At 47.5% G+C, this 26,192-nt stretch overlaps 1 protein-coding gene across 3 annotated transcripts in view; it reads right to left on the bottom strand.

Moving 5' to 3' along the window:
• The window catches only part of BBX (BBX high mobility group box domain containing), a 133,353-nt gene that overhangs the window by 16,318 nt on the left and 90,843 nt on the right, over window positions 1-26,192 (bottom strand). For all 3 annotated transcript variants that reach the window (XM_082246741.1, XM_082246743.1, XM_082246742.1), the window contains one exon: window positions 4,403-5,186. In XM_082246741.1, coding sequence (XP_082102867.1) covers window positions 4,403-5,186 — 784 coding nt within the window. The remainder of the gene's footprint in view (window positions 1-4,402; window positions 5,187-26,192) is intronic.

Genomic DNA, 26,192 nt, shown 5'->3' with positions numbered 1-26,192 from the left:
AAAGCAGATCTTCCCTGAGAGGAAGTCACCAAAGAACATTGGCGACCAACCTTAACAGGTCTGCGTACCAAGACTGGGGAGGCCAGTCTGGGGCCAACAGAATGACCGGAATTCTTTCCACCTCTACCCTGCGTGGAATCCTTGGCAGAAGTGTTAATAGAGGGAAGGCATAAATCAGCCAATACTGACCCCAAGGAATGTGTAATGTGAATGCAGCGCTGCTTTGAAAATATAAATATATAAATAATTCTTCTTAAATATGGGTGATGTTCTTCAAAAAATCATAAAAACATAAGATCATAAAATCACACAACTCATAAAACCATAAACTTCCTAAAATCAAATGATTTAACACGTTGTGCTATGAATAAATGTCCATTAGTGCATCCTTCCGAAGTGCTGTAACCTTTTCCAATATTCATAAAGTGCTTGAGTGCTCGAACTGTGCTATAAGCGGGGTTTCCCCCTTCAGATGTCTACTTACCACCAAGTAGATATAATCAGGCATGAAAAAAGGCTTTACACTCAGCTTCTCCAATTAATCAAGAAGGAATATTGCTGGAAGATCAAGATTCATCACCCGTGTCCTCAGAAAAAGAAGCTTTTCATAGTGAAGTTCGTTTAAACAACACATTTATTAGGTGTAGCTACAGATGAAGCTGTGTGTCACAGCGAAACGTGTCTAGCGATAGGTAGAGCGAGTACCACGTGATCCCCGGCCGGAGGATCGTATGCTGCGGGAGCAGCACACCGCCGAGCCGCTCTTTTCATTATTGCATGCTAAATTGTGATGTTTGTGAGTATAAACCCCCGTTGTAAAATCTCCCTGGTGTAGTGATGCCAGTACTGAGCGGATGGATTCCGTCCTAAACTACTGTACCCACACAAAGCGATTCAGGGCCTTGAGGTCCAGGATGGGACACACCTTGCCCTCCTTTCTGGGCATGGTGAACAGGTTTGAATAAAACCTTTGAAAGCATTCCTGAGAGGGAACCGGCTCAATCACTCCTTGCGACAGCAAATCATGTACCGCCCCTCGCAAGTCCCTTAACCGGTCTGGAGATAGGAGAAGATTGGATGGGAAAAACCTGTCCGACGGTCAAGACCCGAATTCGATCTTGTACCCGGAGCGGATCAGCTTGTGAACCTATTTTTGTCTTGAATCAAGGAGGTCCATGGTTCCGGAAAGAAGAGAAAACTTCCCCCCACCCCAGAAACGGGTGAGGGCGCCCCTTCATGCAGATGAAGATTTGTCTGCAGATCTGGACAAACCGGCTATGGCTTCTTGGAACCCCCAGAAGACCTGAACGGTTTTCCTTTTTCTTGGGACCTGGAGGTACGAAAAAGCCGCTTAGGAGCAGAGAAGGAAGGCCCCCGCCTAGAACGTGGCACCTTACCCTTAGTCGATTGAGGAAGAAGAGTACTTTTTCCCCAGTGAGACCTTTCATCAACTCATCCAGAGAGGATCCAAACAACCTTTCCCCTGTAAAGGGGAGATCAGTCAAGGCCTTTTCAGCAGCCCAGCTTTTTAACCACACCATGCGTCTAATGGCAATCCCTACTGCCAACACCCTGGCCTCTAGCGGAGCAGCATCCAGGGGGATATCACACATGAACATCAGGGCTGGAGTCAACTGGTCCATTAGTTTAAGCACCGCAGGGGGAATCCGTTCAGCTTCCAGGTTTGCTTTTAGTAGCTTCACCCATTCAGTAACTGTCTGACACCAGAATGTTCACAAAAATAGTTTTCAAAATGGAACCCCCTATCACGTGTAAATGGTGGGATAGGGACTCCACCCATCTATCCATGGGGTCCGCAAAAGTCGGTGATTCCTTCACCGGAACCACAGTAGACTTGTTTAGCCTGGAAACTGGGAGACCCACCTTCGGTGGTAGAGTCCACCTAGTGGATACTGCATCTGCAAAAGGGTAACGGTGTTTAAAAACCACCAGCATGTGCTTGATGCGCTGCCATTGTTCATCCACAATGGCATAAAACATAACCGGACAAGGGAACACCTTGCCCGATTTCTGGGATTTGCGGGAGCCAAAAGATACCTGCGTACCTGACGCTGTAGATTCATCAGCCAATTTTAAAGTTTCCCAAAACTATAAGGGCTTCCACCAAGGCTGATGAGGACAGGTCCTCTTCACCGACAGAATGCGAAGACACCGACCCTGCAGGGTAGGGTGCGTCTACGACGGCCACATCTGCCTCAGAGTCTGCCGATGGAGGCGAAGGCAGAGGGCGTTTGCGGCTAGCAATACTTGTAACTACAAAATCTACTTTTGACATCAGGCTTTGTAAAAATGCTGTGACATCGGACTGTGACGGTGACCAAGAAGGGTCCGCAGCAGCACCTAAGGGGTCTGGAGGTGAAATTTTATCCTGGGACTCCATTTTACACTGGTGAGAAAAAAAAAAAGTGTACTGTCCCTTTAAGAGTCACCAAATCGTGATCTCACCGCTATCTTAGTGGGCTACCAAACCCCAGGCTAGTACAATCTAACAGCAGAATGTACAAGGAAAACCCACAGGGAACCTCAGAAAAAGATTACCTCAGGAGCTGCCAGCATGCTCTGTGAAAACGAAAGTGAAACTAATCTGCACAGGAAAAGGAAAGAACAGCCTGTGTCTTTGCTATAATTAAAGTGCCATGCCGCTCGCCTGTCCAGCGATCGTGGACCACAGGAAAATGGCTGCCCCATGCCTTCCTATGAGGAACTAACAGAAAATGGCTGCTCATGTAATACAATAGGAAAAAGAACACATTTATCCACAGCAAAATGGCATCCCCCACGGCACGCCATGCAGTCTCCAGGACCCCCAAAAGGGGTCCCTGAAAATTAGGCATCGGAGGGTCCCTAGAAAGGGACCCCACGAGGACCAATCACCCCAATAAAAAAGGCACCCCAGTGGCCGCAATATTAAAGCCCCCCCCCCCCCCCCCCCCCCCCAAGGTAGGAACCTGCACAGGGTAGGGGAAAAAACTGAGGGGTTTGGGCCTAGTCCTCCTGAGAGGCCAGGGGAACAGAGGGAGCACCGAGGGTCCGACCATTTCAGGGATAGGGCCCACGTCCACCCCAAGACCGCTAGAGGTTTTGGGGGGACAATTACCATACCACGATACCAGGTGGGCACCACTCCGAAAAAGATCACCTCCCATTCGGGATCCGGATGCTGTCAGCAAGGGGGTACGCCGCAACTCAGGGCGTTCCAGGTCAATTACTTCCCCACGAGATGGTTCACTCGCAGGCTCGTCCCCATCCATCGGGGCACTGTAACCTGCTCACGCTCGCTTGACAGGCTGGGAGACCCTTAAGGATCTAGATTATCCAGTCCAAAACCACAGCCGGCTGTTGCTTTTAGTTCTCCAGGAACTAACTAGTGAAAATCAAAAATCACAAAATAATAAAAATTCCCTATTTACAGCTAAGACCGAAGTCCCAGCAGGAAGCTAGGTCCTATTCCTAAAACTAGGCAGAAACAAACTACAAGCTGAAGCAGAGTGTGTGGGGTTATGCCTGCAGGGACAGCCCCCATGGGCGTAGTAACGTTTTTTTCCTGCCTAGTGCCTATTGCTGATTGGAGGAGCATAAGCCAATGGTAATAAGATATTGAGCTACGTCTGTCGATGAACGATAGAGAAAGTTTTAAGTACTTTGTCGGGGACCTATTGGTCCATAGCTGAAAATCAAGGTTCATGTTTTATTTTCAAGTGATACAAGGAATAGAATTGATCATTATGGGCAACCACATGCATTTCTATGAATCCTCCTTCAGTTTTTGTGTAGCATTTCAGGAAAAAGGTAAGGTCTTTTGTTTTACAGGCTGCCTATTAAAGCAAGAAGCAGAGATGAGTTGTAAAGTGCAGAAATCCACCAAGGATATCTGAGAAGACAGAATGCTAAGATTTTCCATATCCTTTCTGATCCTGACTCCAATAATGTATGTGTGTCACTGGTTAGGAAAGAGCATCCACGATGGTGGTTGTGATAGTTGAACTTTACTGAGAGCATACTTACTGCAGATCAATAACTCAATGGCTTGAATAGGTGGCAAAGCCAGGGTCAGCATCTACTAAGAGCAATGACATCTCATTTTTTTCTATCCTCACAGGTTTTTTCCTGGATTTCTGCAATTTACATTTTTCTCCTCTATGTCACTCTGAATAAATCTAAAAGAATAATTCTAAAAGCAAGAAAATGCTTTTTCCTTGGGACACCAATAGTTTCCTTAAAGTAAAACTGAAGTAAAAAAAAAAGCTAGCTTGTAGAATTTTATTCTACTCTAACAATTTTACACCTTTGTATACATTGCATGTGCACTGTAGAGTACCACTATAAGCATCTATAAGATGCAGAGAAAGGAGCTGGATTCTCAAAATGACCCACTGCTTACCTCTGTCAACATTGGCCCGTAAAGTTGTCAGCATCCCCTCTGATACGAGTGTTTTGTAGAGAGCCCCTTTACAGGCCCTCTCAGACTTCCTTGACCCACAGGCTTCAGCTGTTTTGATAATGTCACAGTCTTCAGTTTTCAGCATTTCCGGCATGAATAACATAGGTATATCCTCTGCAGGAGATAGTGGTTCTTCCTTTATCTCGTCAGGTACTTCAGTAGGTAATTCTATGACAGACATTGTATTTATTGGCTCTGGTTTTATTAAGTCTTTGGTAGTCTCTAAAGCTGTATCATTTATCTTCTCTTTTGATTTAATTTTTTTCTTGGTTGGCTTAAATTCAGATAAGGTATGTTTTGGACTAACAGCTGAACGTACTTTTTTGCACGGTGAAACTGAAGGTGTTTCAACACTCCAATCTCCTTTTGCGACTGCCTCTATTGTGTACATGACACTTTCAATATCGGACTCCGAGGACTGCCTCCTTTTACAACTCTTCTTTGGAGACTCTTTCTCAATAGAATCATGGTCCGTTTTGCTTTTCTTCTTTTTCTTTTTAAATTTTTCCCGTTTAAGAAGTCCAAAATAATGCATATCAATATGCTCTGGGGAAGGCGAGTCATGTTTGTTAATTTCACCATTGCTAAAACTTTCCTCTTGACACACTGAGCATTCCTTCAGGCTGCTGCAAATCATGCCTTCATCTGTCACCACAGATTTCAATTTCTCTGGAGTGATATTTCCTGAAATTTCCATTTTCACTGCTTCTGACGCCACACACATCTACAAAGAAATGGACAATATCAGACAGAAAAAAAATACAAATAGCTAATACAAATATTGTTGAATACATACACTGCTCCTATTTTAAAAGATATATAAAAAAAGATTTATTAGAGAGATAACTATAAAACTATGTCCCTGCCATTATCCCTTTATAAGTCAGTTCCAGGTTTCTTAGATGCTCCTTAAGCCTTTTGTTTCAAGAGATGCATAATGCATTAAATTCTTGGCACATAGTGGAACTAAGCTTTAATACAGAAAGTTAGGTTAATGTGAGATGGACTAAAAAAACAAAAACCCATCCACTTAACCAGTGTGAAGCAGAGTTAGTGTGTCTTAAACTGGAAACATGTTTCTCTACAATACTTCACACTGTGAGAGACATTTTTGGTTCCTTTTAGTCTACTTCACCATAACCTGTCTGGTCATACGAACACGTTGTTCCCCAAATCCTACCACATAGGAGCCACATTTTCCATAAACTGCACTGAGAAATACGAACATGACAAAAACTGCTGTATGCAGTATTAAATAAATAGCTCTATATTAGGCAGTATGTGTACTAGTGGTTCAGAATGTCCAGTTGATTCAGGAGGCAAAAAGTATTTGCATTATCCTCAGGAACAACCCCTTTAATTTTTGTTGAAAGTGAGACATGCAAATACCTTCAGTTTTAGAAAAAATTGTCTGTTCCCTCTGGCAAACATGATATAAAATATATTTTTTCCTTGGATGTATACTATTTTAATAATAATCAGGACACCAGTTGAGTGTCATTGGAAATGTATTTAAAAAACAACCTTCTGAAGATGCATAAAGTACACATGTGAGTATAAATACTTGACAGATTTCTGATTAAGGACACATTTAAGGTTGGTTTCCATGGGTACTGTACCTTTCACTTGAACCACTTGTGGAGCCTGCATTACCAGGCAATTTTTCAGTTTTTAGTGTTGTGACAGTTTGACTGACAGTTACTCTATCATGCACACTAGTCTGTTTTTTATCATTTTTTTACACACACCTTTTTTTTTTTTTTATGGAAAGGAAAAAAAATTGGATTTTTGACTTACCTTAAAATCAGTTTCTCTGATGTTCATTGACGGACACAGCTCCTGATCTTCTTAACCATTGGGTTATACTGCCCCCTACAGGAGTAGGACACTAGGCAGAAAAAAGTCTGGCTACACCTATGGGCAGTCCCAGTGGGTATACTCCTCTCTGCTATAGGTACTCAGTTTTGTTACAAGCAGAAGAATTACAACTCCACAGAGGGGTGGGTGCTGTGTCTGTCAATGAACATCAGAGAAATAGATTTTACGGTAAGTCAAAAACCCAATTTTCTTTTCCATTCATTGACAGACACAGCTCCTGATCTTCTTAACCATTGGGATGTCCCAAAGCAGTGTTAAACATGAGGGGTGGGAACAGCGAAAAATAAATTCCCAAGGCTAAACTATAGCCAACCAGGTAAACAGGAGCTCAACCAAAACAACTTGAGCCCAGCTGAAAAGAACAATACACCCTTAAAGAGGACTAGGTCCTCTAAACAGCAGCCTGCAAAACTTAGTGGCCAAAAGGAAGCATCTGCAGATGCCACCACATCCACTTTATAGAACTTTGTGAAAGTGTGCACGGATGACCAGGTGGCCGCCTTGCAAACCCGTGCCACCGACACCTGACGGAAGGCCTAGGAGGCACTGAACACCAGAGAAGAATGCACCTCGACAGGGAAATGAGGAACCTGACCCTTGATGGAATAGGCCGGAACCACCGTCTGTCTGATCCATCTGGAAATGGTCGCAGAGGAAGCAGACAACCCTTTCCGAGGCCCATCCGTGAGCACAAATAGTAAATCTGATTTCCTAAAAGACCCAGTAGCTGTCAGGTACACCCTAATTGCCCGGACCACATCCAAGGCATGCAAAGCCTCAGGGAAGGCAACACAATGTCTTCATTCAAATCAAAATCAGAGACAACCTTTGGGAGGAACAACGGACAGGGGCGAAGAACCACCTTATCTCTGTGAACCACCAAGTAAGGTGAACAACAGAACAGGATAACGCCGCCGATTCGACACCCTGCGGGCAGAGGTGATAGCCACCAAAAAGGTCTTTCCCTTCTGGGACAACGTAAGCAGGGGAATCTCCTGAAGATTCTCAAAGGGAGGCTTCTGGAGGACAGAGCACCAAATTGAGGTCCCAAGGCGGTAACGGAGACTGCACTGGAGGAGCCAAGTGCCAAACTCCTAGAAGAAAAGTATGCACCAGGGACTGTGTGGCCCAGGGCCTTTTTAAGAAAAGTACTTAGGGCCAGTTTCTGTTCAACCCCCTGTTGAAGGAAGGTCAAGATCCGAGCCACCGAAAAAGAACAAGAATGAATGTTACGAACCTCAGCGTAAAAAGGAATGAAACCGCCGTTTAGTGGATGTACCACCTTTGCAGCATGTACGAATTACCCCTGTAGCACGCCAGCATACGAATAATCATCCAAAGAGAGTCCCAAACAATCGAACGGCTTTCTGTATAATAAATCCCCCTCCAAAAACGAGACAAAGCTCCTCATACTGCATCGGTAGCTGTTCTGGGCGGTGGGACTCATCCCACCGCTGCCACCAATTGTTACGAACCTCAGCGTAAAAAGGAATGAAACCGCCGTTTAGTGGATGTACCAAATGTGACGAGACCAATCTCGCCACTGGGCATTGGAGAAGCCTGGTTACTCGCCTCCTGCAAGGTGACTATGGACCCTCTCTCATCAGCCCATGCTAAACGTAAACCCCATGGCAATTTGACTGTGGTTGTGGCATCTGAGCGCTGTTTGGATATGTTGAGCGCTCCGATCCAGGCTATCTGGGGATGGGTTGAATGTGGGGGTTCTGTTCAGTAGACTGGGAGTTATGCATTTTTGTGTCTTTTTGTGTTTCTTTAACCAATGTGGCTAATGGAGTCTTGCCTCTATCCTGGAAGCTAAAACTTATTCCTGTAAACTGTAAGGAACAGGAAGTCAACTCCTAATATGGTCATCCCAGGAAGTTCTGAGGAGACAGACTGTCTAAGGTGGCTCCCCATTCACCTTTTGTCAGGTGTGCTAATGACCTGACCTGTTGTCTGCTAAGGGAGGTATTGACACTCAAGAGTAATGTGTATTGAGGGCTCGTTCGGGAACCATTGTTCTGTGTCTGACTATAGTTTACATTGATTGCCCCCTGGGGCTTCTGTCTCCTTGCATTGGTCAAAGCTATCTGACCAATCACTGTTGACTCATTTTCAAGCCCTCATTTGCATGGGCTGGAGAGGACCTTATTGGGAACTGCAAGTACTTTACAATTGACCAATGGGAAAGCGGTTGTTGGGGGAAGGATGTTCCAATTTCTGTATAAAAGTGTGCTGTGTTCTTCCAGTAAATGTGGTTCCTGTTTTACCCCCAACTCGGAGCTTTGTCTCGTTATTGGGGGAATCTGCTGCAGGGATTGCTATGGTCTTCCATACTCCCTTAGAGAATCACTAAGCTCTTGTAAGAGCTTGTGTAAGAGCTTGTTCTGCTGCACTCTCTGGGGAAAGAGAGGTTCACCCACAGGAACCTGGAGCCTTGTCGTAGGTCCAGGGTGGGTAGGAGATGCCAAGACCCTAACCAAGCTGTGGCGGTTCGTGGAGTCTGAATTGCTTACGGTGTCTGGTGGAGTGCTTGGAGCCCTCGGGAAGCACTAGGAGCATCTGTCAACGGAGGTACCTGCTCAGGGGTGCCCTGTTCCGTAACAATTGGTGGCAAGCGACGGGATCGTTCCTACAGCCAGAAGGACAGCTACAGTAGACACCATTGCTCTGGATTTTACAATTGAGGGCAACGCATGTCCCAGTACAGCGACCCTGACAACAACAGGATGGAACCAGCAGTGGAGTACAGATATTCTCTGAAAGAATATGAGCGTATGGTGTGGTTACGGCTGAGCTTCTTCGGACCCAATCCACTGGAGAGATCCAAGCGGTTCGTGAGGAACTTAGTGTTCATGTCTCTGCTAGACAGGGCAGAGAGAGAGGGCCAGCTAGCATGTTGGGAGGAACTCCAGCGGCAGGTACAGTTAAGGGAAGAGGAGAACCCAGTCTCCATTCCCCAGCGGCAGCCTGATTTATTGGGAATTGGGAGCCCAGTCTCCATTCTCCAGCGGCAGGCTGAGTTACAGGGGGCAGAGACAGTCGGTCCTGTTGCCCAGCAGCAGATTGATTTGTTGGGAATTGGGAGCCCAGTCTCCATCCCACAGCAGCAGAGTATCCTACAGGGAATAGAGAGCCCAGTCTCCTTTCCCCAGCAACAGGACACTGTATTGGGAGCAGAGACAGTCGGTCTCCCTCCCCAGGGGCTGGAAGTATATTTGGGAGAGGAGCTTGTTACCCCCTCTCCCCATGGACAGTTTGATTTGTTGGGAATTGGGAGCCCAGTCTCCATCCCTCAGCGGCAGATTGAGTTACAGGGGGCAGACACAGTTGGTCCTGTCCCCCAGCGGCAGATTGAGCTATTGGGAATTGGGAGCCCAGTCTCCATCCCACAGCAGCAGCTTAACGTACCAGGGGGAGACAGTAAGCCCCCCAACAGTGCAGATGGGACCGTGGTCTCTGCACTCACAGCACAGGGGGTAGGGACAGTCGGTCCTGACCCCCAGCAACAGGGCTGTTTAGCCAAAGGGAAGACAGTCGGTCTTCCCCCACAGCAGCATGGTGGTGTATCTAAAGGGGAGACAGGCGGTCTCCCCCTCCAACAACCCGTCTCCAACCAGGCTACTTCTGTGGTAGCGCTGGCACCAGGGCAGAGTACCGCTGGTCTCTGCCCACTCAGCAACCCACCAAGGCAGTCTGCCAGTCTCCCACACAGCCAAGGTGAGGCACCTGGACATGGACAAATTTCTCTTCTACCCAGGTGTAGTAACCAGTTCTTTTGGGTGGGCTGTACTGCTGTTTCTGTTTTGTGGGTGGGCTGCTGGACTAACAAGGGCACTGACCGGCAGAAGGTCAGATACCCTGTTAGTCTGTTTGGAAAAGGGGAGAAATGTGATGAGACCAATCTCGCCACTGGGCATTGGAGAAGCCTGGTTGCTCGCCTCCTGCAAGGCAGTGTTAATTTCGTCGACTAAAACGTTTTAGTCGACTAACACAATTCAGATGACTAAAATACGACTAAAACTAAAATGGCATTTTAGTCTTAAGACTAAAATACGACTAAAACTAAAATGGCATTTTAGTCAAAAGACTATAACTAAAACTAAATAGAAATTTGCTGCCAAAAATTAACACTGGTGCATGCTCAAAGCATAAATAACAACATATTAGATTTTTCACTCCAGGACCAGCAGTAGTATATAATGAGTTTGGAAATTGTAGAGAAATGCTTAAATAATGCATTACAAATTACAATTGAACTACACCCATTTGATTATAGATGACTAAAATGAGTTTTAGTCGACTAAAATGTAGGGCGTTTTAGTCGACTAAAATATACTGGAGTTTTAGTCGACTAAATACGACTAAAACTAAAACACTTGCAGAAGACTAAAATGGGACTAAAACTAAAATACCATTTTAGTCCTATGACTAAGACTAAAACTAAATTGAAATTTGCTGCCAAAATTAACACTGCTGCAAGGTGACTATGGACCCTCTCTCATCAGCCCATGCTAAACGTAAACCCCATGGCAATTTGACTGTGGTTGTGGCATCTGAGCGCTGTTTGGATATGTTGAGCGCTCCGATCTGTTGAGCGCTCCGATCCAGGCTATCTGGGGATGGGTTGAATGTGGGGGTTCTGTTCAGTAGACTGGGAGTTATGCATTTTTGTGTCTTTTTGTGTTTCTTTAACCAATGTGGCTAATGGAGTCTTGCCTCTATCCTGGAAGCTAAAACTTATTCCTGTAAACTGTAAGGAACAGGAAGTCAACTCCTAATATGGTCATCCCAGGAAGTTCTGAGGAGACAGACTGTCTAAGGTGGCTCCCCATTCACCTTTTGTCAGGTGTGCTAATGACCTGACCTGTTGTCTGCTAAGGGAGGTATTGACACTCAGAGTAATGTGTATTGAGGGCTCGTTAGGGAACCATTGTTCTGTGTCTGACTATAGTTTACATTGATTGCCCCCTGGGGCTTCTGTCTCCTTGCATTGGTCGAAGCTATCTGACCAATCACTGTTAACTAATTTTCAAGCCCTCATTTGCATGGGCTGGAGAGGACCTTATTGGGAACTGCAAGTACTTTACAATTGACCAATGGGAAAGCGGTTGTTGGGGTAAGGATGTTCCAATTTCTGTATAAAAGTGTGCTGTGTTCTTCCAATAAATGTGGTTCCTGTTTTACCCTCAACTCGGAGCTTTGTCTCGTTATTGGGGGAATCTGCTGCAGGGATTGCTATGGTCTTCCATACTCCCTTAGAGAATCACTAAGCTCTTGTAAGAGCTTGTGTAAGAGCTTGTTCTGCTGCACGCTCTGGGGAAAGAGAGGTTCACCCACAGGAACCTGGAGCCTTGTCGTAGGTCCAGGGTGGGTAGGAGATGCCAAGACCCTAACCAAGCTGCGGCGGTTCGTGGAGTCTGAAGTGCTTAAGGTGTCTGGTGGAGTGCTTGGAGCCCTCAGGAAGCACTAGGAGCATCTGTCAACGGAGGTACCTGCTCAGGGGTGCCCTGTTCCGCAACAATGAACCCCAAGAAACTCACATCACGCAATGTACGTTTTCTACCTACGATGGTAGATCTTCCTGGAAGTAGATTTCCTTGCTTTGAACAGTGTTTGAATCGACTCAAACAAACTATCCATCAGCACCTGGCATTCAACAGCCAAGCCATCAAAGGAAATGACTGTAAAGCAGGATGGAAGACTGGTCCTTGGGCCAGCAGATTCTCCCTGAGAGGAAGCTTCCAAGGATGGTCGGCGACCAGTAGATCCAGATCGGCGTACCAAGCCCGGTGAGGCCAGTCCGGGGGCCACTAAGATGACAGGAATATCTTCCGCATCGATCCTGCGTAGAAGTCTTGGCAGAAGCTTGAGAGGAGGAAAAACGTAAATCAGACGATCCTAACCTCACAAGGCCACCAGCACGTCTGTGGCATCCGACAGAGGATCCGCTGACTGAGCCACAAACTTGTGCACCTGTTGAGCCGGGACGCCAACAGAACAGATCCACCTCAGGAATGCCCCACCGGAGACACAAATGATGAAACACCTCCGGATGAAGGGACCACTCCCCTTCATGAAGATGATCCATCCAATGTCCCAGGCACAGTCTGATAACTTGAGTTCTAAGACATTGATCGGTAATCTGGACTCTTCCAGTGTCCAGATTCCCTGGGCCAATTTTTTGCCGAGGACGCCTCCCCAGCTGGACAGGCTGGCATCCGTGGTGACCACTGTCTAATACAAGGGGAGGAAGGATGTGCCCAGCTGAAGCGCCAGAGAACGAAGCCAACATATCAGGGACTCTCTTGTTCCCCGGCTCAGTTGGATTTGATTGTCCAGAGACTGCAAAGTCTTTTCCCATTTGGCCAGTCTCCCTTTGCAGGGATCTCGTATGGAACTGTGCAAACGGTTCACCTCGAAGGTAGACACCATAAGGCCCAGCACCCACACTCAAGTCCAAAGATATGACCATCCGTGGACGGAATCGATCCCTCTCAGAGTTCGTATGGTGTTTTCCACCAGAGCAGTAGGAGACTCCGCTCGCAGAAGAAGGTCGACCAAGTAGACCAGTACTGTGATCCCCCGTTGGCGTATCAATGCTGGCACCGGGGCTAACACTTTTGTGAAGACCCGAGAAGCAGAGGCAAGACCAAAGGGCAATGTATAAAACTGATAATGCTCCTCTCCCACGGCAAAGCGGGAAAGCACTGGTAACCGGCACATAATGGAATGTGAAGGTAAGCATCCTTGATGTCGATAGAGGCAAGGAAATGCCCCTGATGCAGGGATGCCACCACCGTGCGAATGGACAGGGAACTGTAAACAGGTTTGAGTAAAAACCTTAAAAAGGTTCCGATCTCGGAACTGGGACAGTCACCCCTTGAAGTAACAGGTCTTGTACCACCCCAAAGAGACCCTTTAAGCTGTCCACGGACAGGCGCAAGTTGGAAAGAAAGAACCTTGCCAGTGGAGTGGGTAAGAACGAAACTCGATCTTGTTTTTGGGGACTCACTTGTCTTGTACCAGAAAGTCCACAAGTCCGGAAACCAGCGACGACGCCCCCCCACCCCCCGATACAGGTGAGGGCGCTGCTTCATGCTGAAGGAGCCTTGTCTGTGGGTCTGGATAAGCCCGCTCTCGACTTGCCAGACCAAGTTCGCTTGGATCCACCAGAGGAGGTCCTAAATGGCTTTGATCCCTTGTCAATTTGCCCGAGGAACGAAAAAACGTATGAGCAGAGAAGGATGGCCCACATCTACGATGAGAGTCCTTGCCCTTAGTAGCCTGCGGAAGAAAGTTACTCTTCTCCCCTGTGATACCCTAACAAAGTCATTCAGGGTAGCTCCAAATAGGCGATCTCCTTGAAAAGGAAGATCAGTCAAGGCCTTCTTAGAAGTCTGGTCCGCAGACCTGGATTTGAGCCAAAAAATATGCCGAAGGACCAATACTGAAACAGAGTGTAGTGACTAGGGGAGCCGCATCCAAAGAGGCATCACAAATAAACTGCAGGACCTTGACCAACTGGTCCGCCAGCTCAGCAAAGGCAGGGGGGAGCTGCTCCCCTTCAGGTCACAGCGCAAAAGCTTAGCCAAATCAGTCTGAGTTTGCGACACCAGTGCAATGGTAAATACCCGCATCAGTGGCGAACCAGCCAGGGTGTACATATTGCGGGCCACAGTCACCGCTTACATGTCAGCCGGGTCCTTAAAAGGCAGGGGACACTTCTACCGGATTCATGGTTGCTTTGTTCAATCTGGAGACCGGAGGGTCCACCACCGGTGGAACAGTCCACTTTTTTAGAAGGGACTCCTCATAGGGGTACCACATAGCAAATCGCTTAGGGACCACAAGGGGATGTTTTGGCCATTCCCACTCTTTAGCAACAATTCTGTCAAAATAGGCGGGGAAAGGAAACACCTTTGCTGCTCTGGATGGCTTGTGAGTGCCAAAGGGAACGGACGCCTCTGTTGAAGCTTCAGCTGGATCCTCCATTTTTAAGGTCTCACGTACAGATACATCAGTGCATCCACCAGCGCCTTTTCGTGCGCGGTGGCAGAAGTGGAGGAATAATCCTCACTATCTGAGACCTCAGGGCGCATGGTTGCAGACTCAGCAGTGTCACACGTCTGCAGCGGCCAAATCAGATTCAGGATCTGAGGAGACAGAGGAGGCAGAGGGCGCTTTTTCTAGCCCGCCGCCCACAAACCACCTCCACCCGGGACACAAAGGACCCCAGGACCGCTGTCAGTGCATCGATGGATGGTTGAGACTCGGAGGGCCCTGCAGCCGATCAGGTGGGGAACTGTGCTCCAAAGACTCCATGAGTCAATAGGGGCATCCCACAAGAAAAGGTGTAAATATGCTGCTAAGGGACACCCCCACCGCTCCAGCAACACCACTCGGTCGTCCCTAACAGAGTATCTAATCCTCAGCAGGGAGAGAGAGGACCCCACCAGACTCATCACCCAGAAGAAACAGACACCTGCAGCCACCAGGATAATCTGCACTCCACGTGCAGCCATCAGGAAGTGAAAAGATGCAGGAGTCATTACCAGGGGATGGGGAGGAGCTCCCATCGAAAAAATCTCTGCCCCCAGAGCTCCACTGTCATGGCCGCCGCTATTTTTAATGGCAAACCCCTGCAAAATGGCCACCGGACTACATAAACATGGCCTCTGTGCATTGAGCACACAGGCAACAGCAAAATGGTGGCCCCGTCCAGAACAAGATCGCCAGCGCAACACCCTGCTCCTACCCCAGGCAGTGGACCAGACCACCCTACAGCCTCAGTAAAGGAGGGGGTTGAAGGGGGGCGATGTGACCCATAGGGTTCACCAGACAAATGAGGGGGGTGCCTAACGGGAAGGAGGGGGACACAGGGGTATGACCATCCCAATGGAGGAGCCCACGTGGACCCAAAACCCTCCAGAGGGAGAGGAGGGAAAGTCACTTACCATACCAGGAACCCGGCGGGCACCGCTCCAGACAGAACCTCCTCTCCATCGAAATGGGGGGGCTGTCGGCCAGGAGGAACATATGTAACCTCGTGAGGCATTTAACTCACAGGCCAGCCACTGTCCGATGGGGCAATGTTGCCGCCGACCTAGCGCGGAGCTGAAGGTCTGTGCGCTTTCGCTGGCCAGACTGGGATGTCCACTGGATCTAGATTATCCAGCCCGTCACCCAGTCCCACAGTTGATTATAGATCTCAGAGGAAAAAAAACAGGAGAAAAAATTATATCGAAAAAAAAAAAAAAAAAAGAAAATTGCCAGGACCAGAGATCCCAGCAAGGAACTAGGTCCTTATTCCTGATTAGGCAGAAAAAAAAAAAAAATGAGTACTTCTAGCAGAAAGAAGTATACCCCCTGGGACTGCCCATAGGCGTAGCCAGACTTTTTTTCTGCCTAGTGTCCTACTCTTTTAGGGGGCAGTATAACCCAATGTTTACGAAGATCAGGAGCTGTGTCCGCCAATGAACGAGAGAGAAAAAAAAAAAGTTTCCCTTACTTTCTGTTAAAGAAAAATGCCAAGACAGTAGAACACCCCCAAAATGCTAGCATTAAGCGGATTAAAACTTGGGGCTTGGTAATGGTGCAAAAGATATAGCACATCAGACCAAACCCAAAGGAAGTGGAAGGTGAAAGGGTTAATGCACAGGTCACAAAGTGGGAGGATGGAGATGAATGGATTAGTGTGAAGATATGCAGGATAAGGGTGGTGAGGGGTTAATAAACAGGTCAGATAGGAAATGGGGGTGAGGGGTGTTAGAAAGGGTTAACCGAATGATCTAACAGTCAGTGAAAATGAATGAATGGGTTTATTTTTCATTCATTTGGTACAGTGCCTGCAAACGGAGTCTTCTAAAGATCACAATCATTGACAGGTTTAATTGGTTGCCAAAAGGGTGTTTCTACAGCAGCATTTATAAACAGTGGTAGGTAAATAACATCAATCAATCGGACATTTATAAACGTGCCACAGTAGAAAAGTCGTTAAACCTTCTTTTTAACCAATTGCCGCTCGGTCACAGTAGATTTGTCGTGACTGAGCGGCAGCTGCAGGCTCAGCAACATAAATAAATACTGCAGGTTTGCTACTGAGCTCGGGGCGCGCATTCACATACCCCCTGCTGAACTGTGCTGTGATTGGCCACAGCACAAGTTTGTCAGCAGGTCCAGGAAAATGATTTTGGCTGTGAACCTGCTGATAGGCTGTAGCCAATCACAGTACAGCCCTCTGCCTTGTTTACAAACGCTGATGCAGGATCTGGCCGGCTCTTCTCTCTTCGAGCCATTTCGGATCCAGAAAAATAAGAAAGCCAGATCTGTGTGTAGAAGCAGCACATACACACTTGCATATACCTTTTTAAGCACATTTAACCCTGTGATTACCCTAGAGTTAACCCTTTGTTTGCCGTCACTAGTGTCATTACTACAGTGTACAGCATTTTTTATTGATCACTGTACTAGTATCAGCAGATAGGGTCGCTACTATAACACTCACACTAAAAGTCACTGATCACCGCCATTACTAGTATAGTGTCTGAACGGATCAGTATTTTGATCACAAAATAGAACTATACTAGTGTCCCCAAAAATGCAGTGTTAACAGGATCAGCTCCGGTCACTGACATCCCCCTCTCCAAGTGCAGTGTCCCTATAATTTTTATGATTGTTACTTGTGATACATTGTACACAAACTGCAGCATTAGCAAGACCGGGCCAGATCTCTGCTGGCACTAGTAGTTTTACTTCTGTCTCGCAAGCAGTCTCTGACAGCCAGGAGCTCTTTTTCCCATAGCTGTAAATTTAGTGCCTAAAATGTCCCAAAAATGGTATACTAGTGAGGAGGCCTACAGGATTCTGAGCATGTCAGATGAGAGTGAAGGGGAATCCTCACTGACCGAATCCGAATAAGAACCTGTGGAAAGTAGCGGCACCCTGACAGGTTGCTGAAGTGCTAGAAAAACTGGATTTTTGACTTACCGTAAAATCCTTTTCTCTGATGTTCATTGACGGACATAGATCCATATCTTCTTTGACCCTTAGGTTATACTGCTCTCCATAGGAATAGGACTAGTTGGAAACAAAACTTGACTATGCCCCTAGGGCAGTCCTAGGGGGTATACTTTCCACTTCCTGCTATAGGACTTCAGTTTGTAACAAGCAGTGTCAGAAGAATACATAACCCAAATCAACAGAGGGGTGGGTGCTGTGTTTGTCAATGAACATCAGAGAAAAAATGGATTTTTGTAAAATCTTACCGTAAAATCCTTTTCTCTTAGCTCATTGACAGACGTAGTCCTCGGTGATACAGCACCTTCGGGTTATGTTGCCTCCACAGGAGCAGGACTAGACAGGAAATTAAAAAGCTCTGGCCACACCCTAGGGGCAGTCCCAGAGGGTATATCCTCTCTCTCTCTGCCTCAGCAAATCAGTTATGTGAAAAAGCAGTCTTTAGAGATTTTAACCCAACCCAACTCAAAAAACAGAGGGGCGGGGACTACGTCTGTCAATGAGCTAAGAGAAAAGGATTTTACGGTAAGATTTTACAAAAATCCATTTTTCTCTAGCGCTCATTGACAGACGTAGTCCTCGGTGATACAGCACCTTCGGGACGTCCCAGAGCAGTATCACAAATGAGGGGTGGGAAAATGAAGTCAAATCCCAATCTAGAAGGCCCAACCGGTGCCAACTAGAAGTTTACAATGCTCATCCTTAATGATGAGACTCAACAAAAAAGAGAAAAATTTTTTTTTTTTTTTTTTCAAACAGAAAAAAACCCTCGAGGTAGACCACCGGTCTCCTCAAATTGCGGCCTGCAAAACCTTGCGGCCAAATGAGGCATCCGCCGATGCCGTCACATCAATTTTATAGAATTTTGTAAAGGTATGTACCGACGACCAGGTGGCCGCCTTACATACCTGGACCACTGACGCCTGATGGCGAAAGGCCCAGGAAGTACTGAGCGCTCGAGTGGAGTGCGCCCTAACAGGGAATGGAGGACTCTGACCCTTAATAGAATAAGCCTGTACCACCGTTTGTCTAATCCATTTGGCAATGGTCGCGGCAGATGCAGGCAAACCCTTTCTGGGGCCATCCGTGATCACAAAAAGTGAATCCGTCTTACGGAATGATTCCGTAGCTTTCAGGTATACCCTGATTGCCCGAACCACATCTAAGGAATGCAACGCATGTTCCCGATGATGCTTGGGCTGAGGACACAAGGAAGGTAGTACAATATCTTCATTCAGATGAAAATCTGAAACCACCTTAGGAAGAAAAGATGGCTTAGGATGAAGTACCACCTTATCCCTATGAATCACTAGGTATGGGGACTGGCATGATAATGCAGCCAGTTCTGACACCCTGCGAGCAGAAGTGATAGCCACCAAGAAGGCCACCTTCTGGGATAAAGTAAGCAAGGGAATCTCCCTGATGTTTTCAAAGGGAGGTTTCTGTAGAACCGACAAAACCAAATTAAGATCCCAGGGCGGTAAGGGCGCGCGGACTGGTGGTGCCAGGTGCCGCACCCCCTGGATGAAATTCCGCACCAAGGACTTGGTAGCTAAAGGTTTCTGAAAGAAGATTGCCAATGCTGAAACTTGACCCTTGATGGTGCTCAAGGCTAGTTTCTGCTCAACCCCTTTTTGCAAAAAAGCCAATATTCGAGTCACCGAATAGGTACGTGGAGGAAATCCTAAAGATTCGCACCACGCAATATAAGTCTTCCATGTGTGATAATAGACCTTGCTGGAAGTCGCTTTCCTTGCTTTAATAAGGGTAGGAATGACTGAAGCTGACAACCCTCTGTCCTTCAGTACTTGGGTCTCAATGGCCAGGCCATTAAAACCAGCGACTGTAAAGCACAATGGTAAATTGGTCCTTGAGACCACAGACATTCCCTGAGACGAAGTTCCCACGGAACGTCTGCGACTAGCATGTCCAAGTCGGCCAGGCCGGCTTGACGAGGCCAGCCTAGAATTTCTAGGACCACTGGCGCTGACTGGATCTGAACCAGGCGTCCCTAGAGCTATCTGGCCCCGACCATCCGAGAAAGTCTGGTCGTTTTCTGTTCCCACACATTTATCAGATACCTGATTGTTATCAGGAAGGGTGATCTTTTCTGGTTGAACCTCAGGGACCGAAGTCACCCGACTAGAGGCTTCTTGGCCTATCTGGTCAACCAGATCCGATTCCTGTGAGGTATAGGGACTAATCTTAGGAAAAGGTAAAGGAAAAGATCTATTCAGGGAACGGTAACTACCGCTTCCTGTAGTGCTTAAATGTTGGAAGGGAAGAATCGCACCGGTAGTAGTGGTTGATGCTCGATCTAATGTCCTGAATGCCGGTGAAAACGTCCCCCCACCCTGAAACCGGGTGGGGGCGCACCTTCAGGCTGTGTACTCCTTTGCTTCGGGTTTGGCTGGGTTGGTCCTCTGTTTGTCCGACCAGCCCTTCTTAAACCCTCCTGGAGGAGTCTTGCCTTTCCCGCTTGTTCCAGCCGGGCGCCCTTTATGGGCGGTAAAGAAAGGTCCTCGCTTGTTGCGAGGTCCCTTAGCTTTAGCAGCCTGTGGCAAAAAAGTGCTCTTGCCCCCAGTGGCATCCTTAATGATTTCATCTAGGTTGGCCCCAAATAGACGATTCCCCTGAAAGGGGAGATTTGTCAAGGTCTTTTTGGAACCTAGGTCAGCTGACCAGCATTTTAACCACAGCACACGTCTGAGGATGACCGCTGACATAGATGCATGCCCTAATAGGGGAGTAGTGTCCAAGGCTGCGTCACAGATAAACTGTAGCCCTTGTATAATCTGTTCCATCAAATCAGATGTCTCCTGGGGAATATCTTTTCCCCTAAGGTCTTGGCGTACCATTCTCGCCCATTCCGTAAGTGTCTGGGAAACTAGACCAATAACAATTACTGGTCTAAATGCTGACCCTATCAGAGAGAAGATGGTGCGGGACTCTGCTTCCATCTTTCGATCCACCGGATCCTTAAAGGACGAAGTGTCCTCCACTGGGATAAACGTGGCTTTATTCAGCCTGGAAATAGGTGGATCCACCACTGGTGGTACCGTCCATTTCTTAATGATGGATTCCTCAAACGGATAGCGTCTAGCAATACGTTTGGAAATAGTAAAGGTACGTTTAGAATGCTCCCATTCTCCTTTAATCTTATTACCGAAACACTTGGGTACAGGAAAAACCTTCACCGTTTTGATGGGCTTATTAGTACCAAAAGGAATCTCTGTTTCCGTTGCCTCTGCCGGTAAAACCTCAAGTTTTAAGGTTTCCTGCACTGCCACAACTAGTGCGTCCACCAATGCTTCTTCCTGAATTATAGCGGGAGAAGAAACGTCCTCCTCTGTCTCCTGTCTGAGGGAGCTTTACCTGAGATAACAGCCCTTGCAGAGGGACCTGCAACTGCAGTGACCATCTCTGAATCTGAGTCAGAGGTGTCAGATAGTATAGGGGTAGGCGGGGGTCGCTTCCTTGACCCCCGTCCCTGACAGGCCGCCTCCACCCGAGCCCCCATAGACTCCAAAATTGCTGTAAATGACTCTACACTCTGTGCACCGGTGGGTCCCGTGGCCCCCTCAAGGTAAACAGGTGGGGGAATATGTGTGGCAGGGTCCATAATTCCAGTCACTTCCTGGATAATATATTTCAAAAATAAAAAACTTTTTTTTTTTTTTTCAGACCCCCAGCGCCACAAAAAAGCCCCTTAGTGTTACCTGCTAGGGATCCCTATCGATCGAGAGAGAGAGAGATAGACCCCCAGGCTGACCACTTGATGCTCAGAGTTTAACTGCAACAGGTTACAGCGCTGTCTTGACAAACAGGAAGTCTTTTGGCTGGCTGCCCAGGAAGAAAGGAGGTGGCTCCGCCCCTCTGCACGCCTTCCGGCGCCTCCCCTAGCTCCATGAGGTGTTTGGATCCCCTCAAACATGGCCGCCCCCATGCTGGAGACACGAGGCTACGCCAAGATGGCAGCTCGTGCGATCCAGCAAAAAAAATGGCGGCGGCCTGTACTGAATAGCGGTGTGCTGCAGGGCACACAACACTCTCTCTGCATGGGGATTTGGCGTGGTTGGCGGTACCGGCCCTGGCGGACCGCATGGCCGTTCGGGAGGCCTGCTTATAGCTGGAGATCTGATTTAGGAAGGCAGTCTACATGTCCGTGGCTTCTGACTGGTAGGTAGCTTATTCTTATCATAGTAAGATTCCCAGAATGCCACTGATTACAATCTTTTTAACATGTATACAATTAGATTGTTAGCTCCCAAACCAAGCCTCCTGGCTTTTTGCACATAAAATCACACTCAAAGTAGGAGGATCTGTGTCATGTTATAGGATAGAGAGGGACTCTATCTTACCATACAGAGAGGGGCCCGCGTTCACCACAAGACCCGTCAGGGGAAAAGGGGGAACATACTACTCACCATACCGGAACCAGGCAGGCACCAACTCCTGACAGTACCCCTCTCCACCGGGGCGGGAGGGCTGTCGACCGATATGGACGCCGTGACTCATGGTCTTTGGCGTTTCAGCGAGACGTTTAACTCGCGGGGTCAGTCCCTTAATGGGACTTTGTCGCGGCCGACCCAGCGCGGAGCTATGGCCTGCACGCGCTCGTAGGCTGAACTGGGGTGACCACCGGATCTCAAAATCCAGCCCGTCGCCCAGTTCAGCTTTCTTGCTTGAAGATCTCACAGGAACACTGGAGAAAAAAAGCTGTCTAAAAAATCTTTTAAGAAAAAAATCTTGCCAGGACCGAAGATCCCAGCAAGGTATCTAGGTCCTTACTCCTAACTAGACAGAAAATAACTGATTTGCTGAGGCAGAGAGAGAGAGGATATACCCTCTGGGACTGCCCCTAGGGTGTGGCCAGAGCTTTTTAATTTCCTGTCTAGTCCTGCTCCTGTGGAGGCAACATAACCCGAAGGTGCTGTATCACCGAGGACTATGTCTGTCAATGAGCGCTAGAGAAATAATTTTATGGTAAGACAAAAATCCAGTTTTCTCTTTCATTCACTGACAGACAGCTCCATATCTTCTTCGATCCTTGGGATGTCCCAAAACAGTGTCAACATGAGGGGTGGTAAAATACACAGCAATGCACCTAGTTCCCAAAAAGGGCTAAACATAGCCAACCAGATAAACCAGGAACAACTGGAGCTCACCAACCTGAAAGAATACACCCTTCAAGAGGCAGGAACCTCTGCAATAGCAGCCTGCAAAACTTTGCAAAGGAATGCAGCATCTGCAGATGCGAGTTCATCCACCTTGTAAAACTTAAGAGAATGTATTCACAGACGACCATGTGGCCACCTTGCACACCTGAACCACTGACGCCTGATGACAGAAGGCCCAGGAGGCACTAAGCGCCCTTGTAGAATGCACCTTAACAGGGAAAGGAGGAGCCTGACCCTTAACGGAATAGGCCTGCACCACCGTGCATTGCTGTGTTTTTTCCCACCCCGCCAGATCCATCTGGAAATAGTCGCAGCAGACGTGGCCTGCTCCTTACGAGATCCATGCGTAAGGACAAACAAAGAATACGATTTTCGAAACCACTCAGTCGTCACCAGGTACACCCTGATTGCCCGAACCACATCCAGGAAATGCAAAGCAATTTATTTAGGATATGCCAGCTGAAGGCACAAGGAAGGCAACACAATGTCTTCATTCAAGTGGAAACCCGAGAAGACCTTAGGAAGAAATGACTGACAGGGACATAGCACCACTTTGTCCCTGTTAACCATCGACAGGACAACGCAGCCAGTTCCGACACCCTGTGTGCAGAAGTAATAGCCACCAAAAAAGTTACCTTCTGTGACAGAGTAAGTAGAGGAAGTTCACAAATATTTTCAAAAGGCAGTCTTTAAAGAACAGACAGTAGTAAATTGAGGTCCCACAGAGGTACCAGAGTCCTTACCGGAGGAGCCAAGTGGCGAACCCCCTGGACGAAAGTGTGAACCAAAGAACTTGCAGCCAACGGCAGTTAGAAAGAAAATTGCCAAGGCAGAAATATGGCCCTTGATGGTGCCCAGAGTCAAACGTTTATCTACACCTTGTTGTAGAAACTCCAGCAGATGGGACACCGAAAAGGAACAGGGAGAAGCCCCCCTCACCCCCCACCCCCCCGAGACTCCAGAAATGTACGCCCTTCAAACTCTATGATAAATCTTCTTAGAAGTAGATTTTCTAGCTTTTAACAGTGTAGGAATCACCAAATCAGACAACCCTCTATCCTTCAGTACCTGGCTTTTAATCGCCAGGCCGTTAAAGGAGCTGAGGCGAGACCAAAGGGTAACGCCACAAATTGATAATGTTTCTCTCCCACTGCAAAACGAAGAAAACGCTGATGCCCTCCTACATATATTAGGATATCCCCTTGATGAAGGGAGGACACCACCGTACGCATGGACTCCAACCAAAATTTTTGAACCCTCACAAGCAAATTCAGCGCCCTGAGATCCAAGATCGGACAGACCTTGCCTTCCTTCCTGGGAACAGCAAATATATTTGAATAAAATCCCTGAAAACCATCCGACTCAGAAACCGGGACAATCACTCCTTGTGATCCAGTGACTGTAGGACTGCCGTCATGGCCGCCAGGGTAGACTGAGACCCAGAGGGTTCCGCAGCTCTGAGAGTGGGTCAGGTGGTGATACCTGCTCCAGGGACTCCATTGTTAATCCAGAGGCCATTCTTAGTATGCAAAAACTTGTCAGAATAAAACCCCCTCACACCGCTACCGCTGTGGTACCGCAAGTCCCAGTGCACCAGCAGCGCTGCTATGGCAGAAAAGGGAGTTAAATATCCTCGGGGACTCACCACCACCGACTCAGAGCAGGATACAGAGCGCCCAGCTGTTTGCCATGCTGCGATCAGAAAGGAAGATGAAGCGCGGTCACTGCCACTAGAGGCCCACCGCCGCATCACCGCACAACAGGCTACAAGAAAATGGCCGCCGCCAGGGAGGGAAACCATGAGGGAAGGAAGGACACAGAAGTGGCCTACCAACCTGAGGGAAGGGCCCGAGTCCACCCCAATATTTCCCCAGAGGAGAGGAGGGGACACTAGTTACCACACCTAGGAACCGAGCGGGCACCACTCCTGACAGGCCACTGCGCTATCTTGGAATGGGAATGCTACGGGCCAGAGGTACACTGCGACTCTGTGCGTGACCAATGTCGTGACCAGGGATAGGCGTCCTCACAAGTTGATTCACTCGCCGGCCGGCCAGCCCCCGTACAGTGGGGCTATGTCACAGCCAACCTAATGCAGAGCTAACAGTTGGGTCTCTCTCGCTGGCCAGATAGTGAAGACTGTAAAGATCTAGGATATCAAGTGCATCGCCCAGTCCAGCAGCTGATTGTAGTTCTCAGAGGAACCGACTTGATTGCAGTTCTCACAGGAGCAGAAAAATAATAAAGAAAAAATTCACTGTAAAAAGGAAAAAATGCTAGGCCAGAGATCCTAGTAGGGAATCAGGTCCTTACTCAAAAAACTGAAGTCCTATAGCAGGAAGTGGGAAGTATACCCTAGGACTGCCCTAGGGGCTTAGTCAAGTTTTGTTTCCGCCTAGTCCTACTCCTACGGAGAGCAGCATAACCCAAGGGTCAAAGAAGATATGGAGCTGTGTCAGTCAATGAACGAAAGAGAAATGCATAATTATGCTCATATGCAGCAGGGTGCAAGTACTAGCACTGTACCATTTTTTTGGTGATCTGGCAAGAACCTGCAGCCTAGTACATCCTGGCCTTTTATAAAGTGGCAAGCGCCAGAAGTTCAGTACATGCTGTGAGGTGGCTAGCAGAAGTAGCGGAATGCAAACGCAGCCACCAAGAATTTGACCACAGGCCCATAGTAAACTTCATGCCCAAGAATACATTGCCGCCAACCCTAATTCACACCTTGCCAGGCCATTTGAGCAGAAATCTATCACGGTTTCTGAATTTAAAACTTTTTTGGGCCTAATGCTTAACATGGGCTTTACAAAAAAAGAATGAACTGTGGTCATATTGGTCCACAGACCCGATTCATTATGCTTGTGTTCTCTGCTGCAATGGCCAGGAAAAGATATGAGACAATGACGCGTTTTAGGCATTTCAATGACAATACTTATCATCCTTGGGGTGACCCTGACCATGATGCCACAAAATTTGGGCGCTCGTGAATAACCTTTCCCACAAATTAGCAAATGTGTGTATGCTCCAACAAAACATCTGCGTAGATAAGTCCCTAGTACATTTTACCGGCAGGCTAGCAATTACACAATATATACCGAGCAAGCATGCCAAATATGGGGTTTTCTCAAGCTCTGAGAAAAGGCCACAGTCTAAACATTTCATTTTAGAATTTACAAGGGAAAAGACAGTGATACCCAGACTACATAGGGAGCAGTGGCAAGATAGTATGGGACTTGGTGTCACACTTGTTCCAAAAGGGGTACCATTTGTACGTAGACAACTTTTATACAAGCGTGCCACTTTTTAGACGTTTGTTTATTAAAGAAATTGGATGCTGTGGCACCATGTGATCTAGTCGCCGAGGCTTCCCTCAATGGTTTATTAACAACCCCCCTGGAACGAGACAGAAACCTGCCTGCAAAATGGAGAACTACTTGCAGTGAAGTGGAAGGACAACGGTATGTTTTCACCTGTCTTCCATTCACCCAGACACGGCAGTTAAAATTAACATGGCATCCGGTATAATTAAAAACCCTTTCTGTGTCCATGACTATAATCTATATATGGAAGGCATAGACACAAACGACCAAATTATGTATTTAGCCAGATACTGGTACAAAAAAGTGTTGTTTGCTTTACAGGAACGCCAA

The sequence above is a fragment of the Pelophylax lessonae genome (assembly GCF_965119305.1).
Source record: "Pelophylax lessonae genome assembly, chromosome: 2".
Classification (NCBI taxonomy): domain Eukaryota; kingdom Metazoa; phylum Chordata; class Amphibia; order Anura; family Ranidae; genus Pelophylax; species Pelophylax lessonae.
Note: the sequence above shows the minus strand (reverse complement) of the source record. Positions and strands in the feature narration are given on the sequence as shown.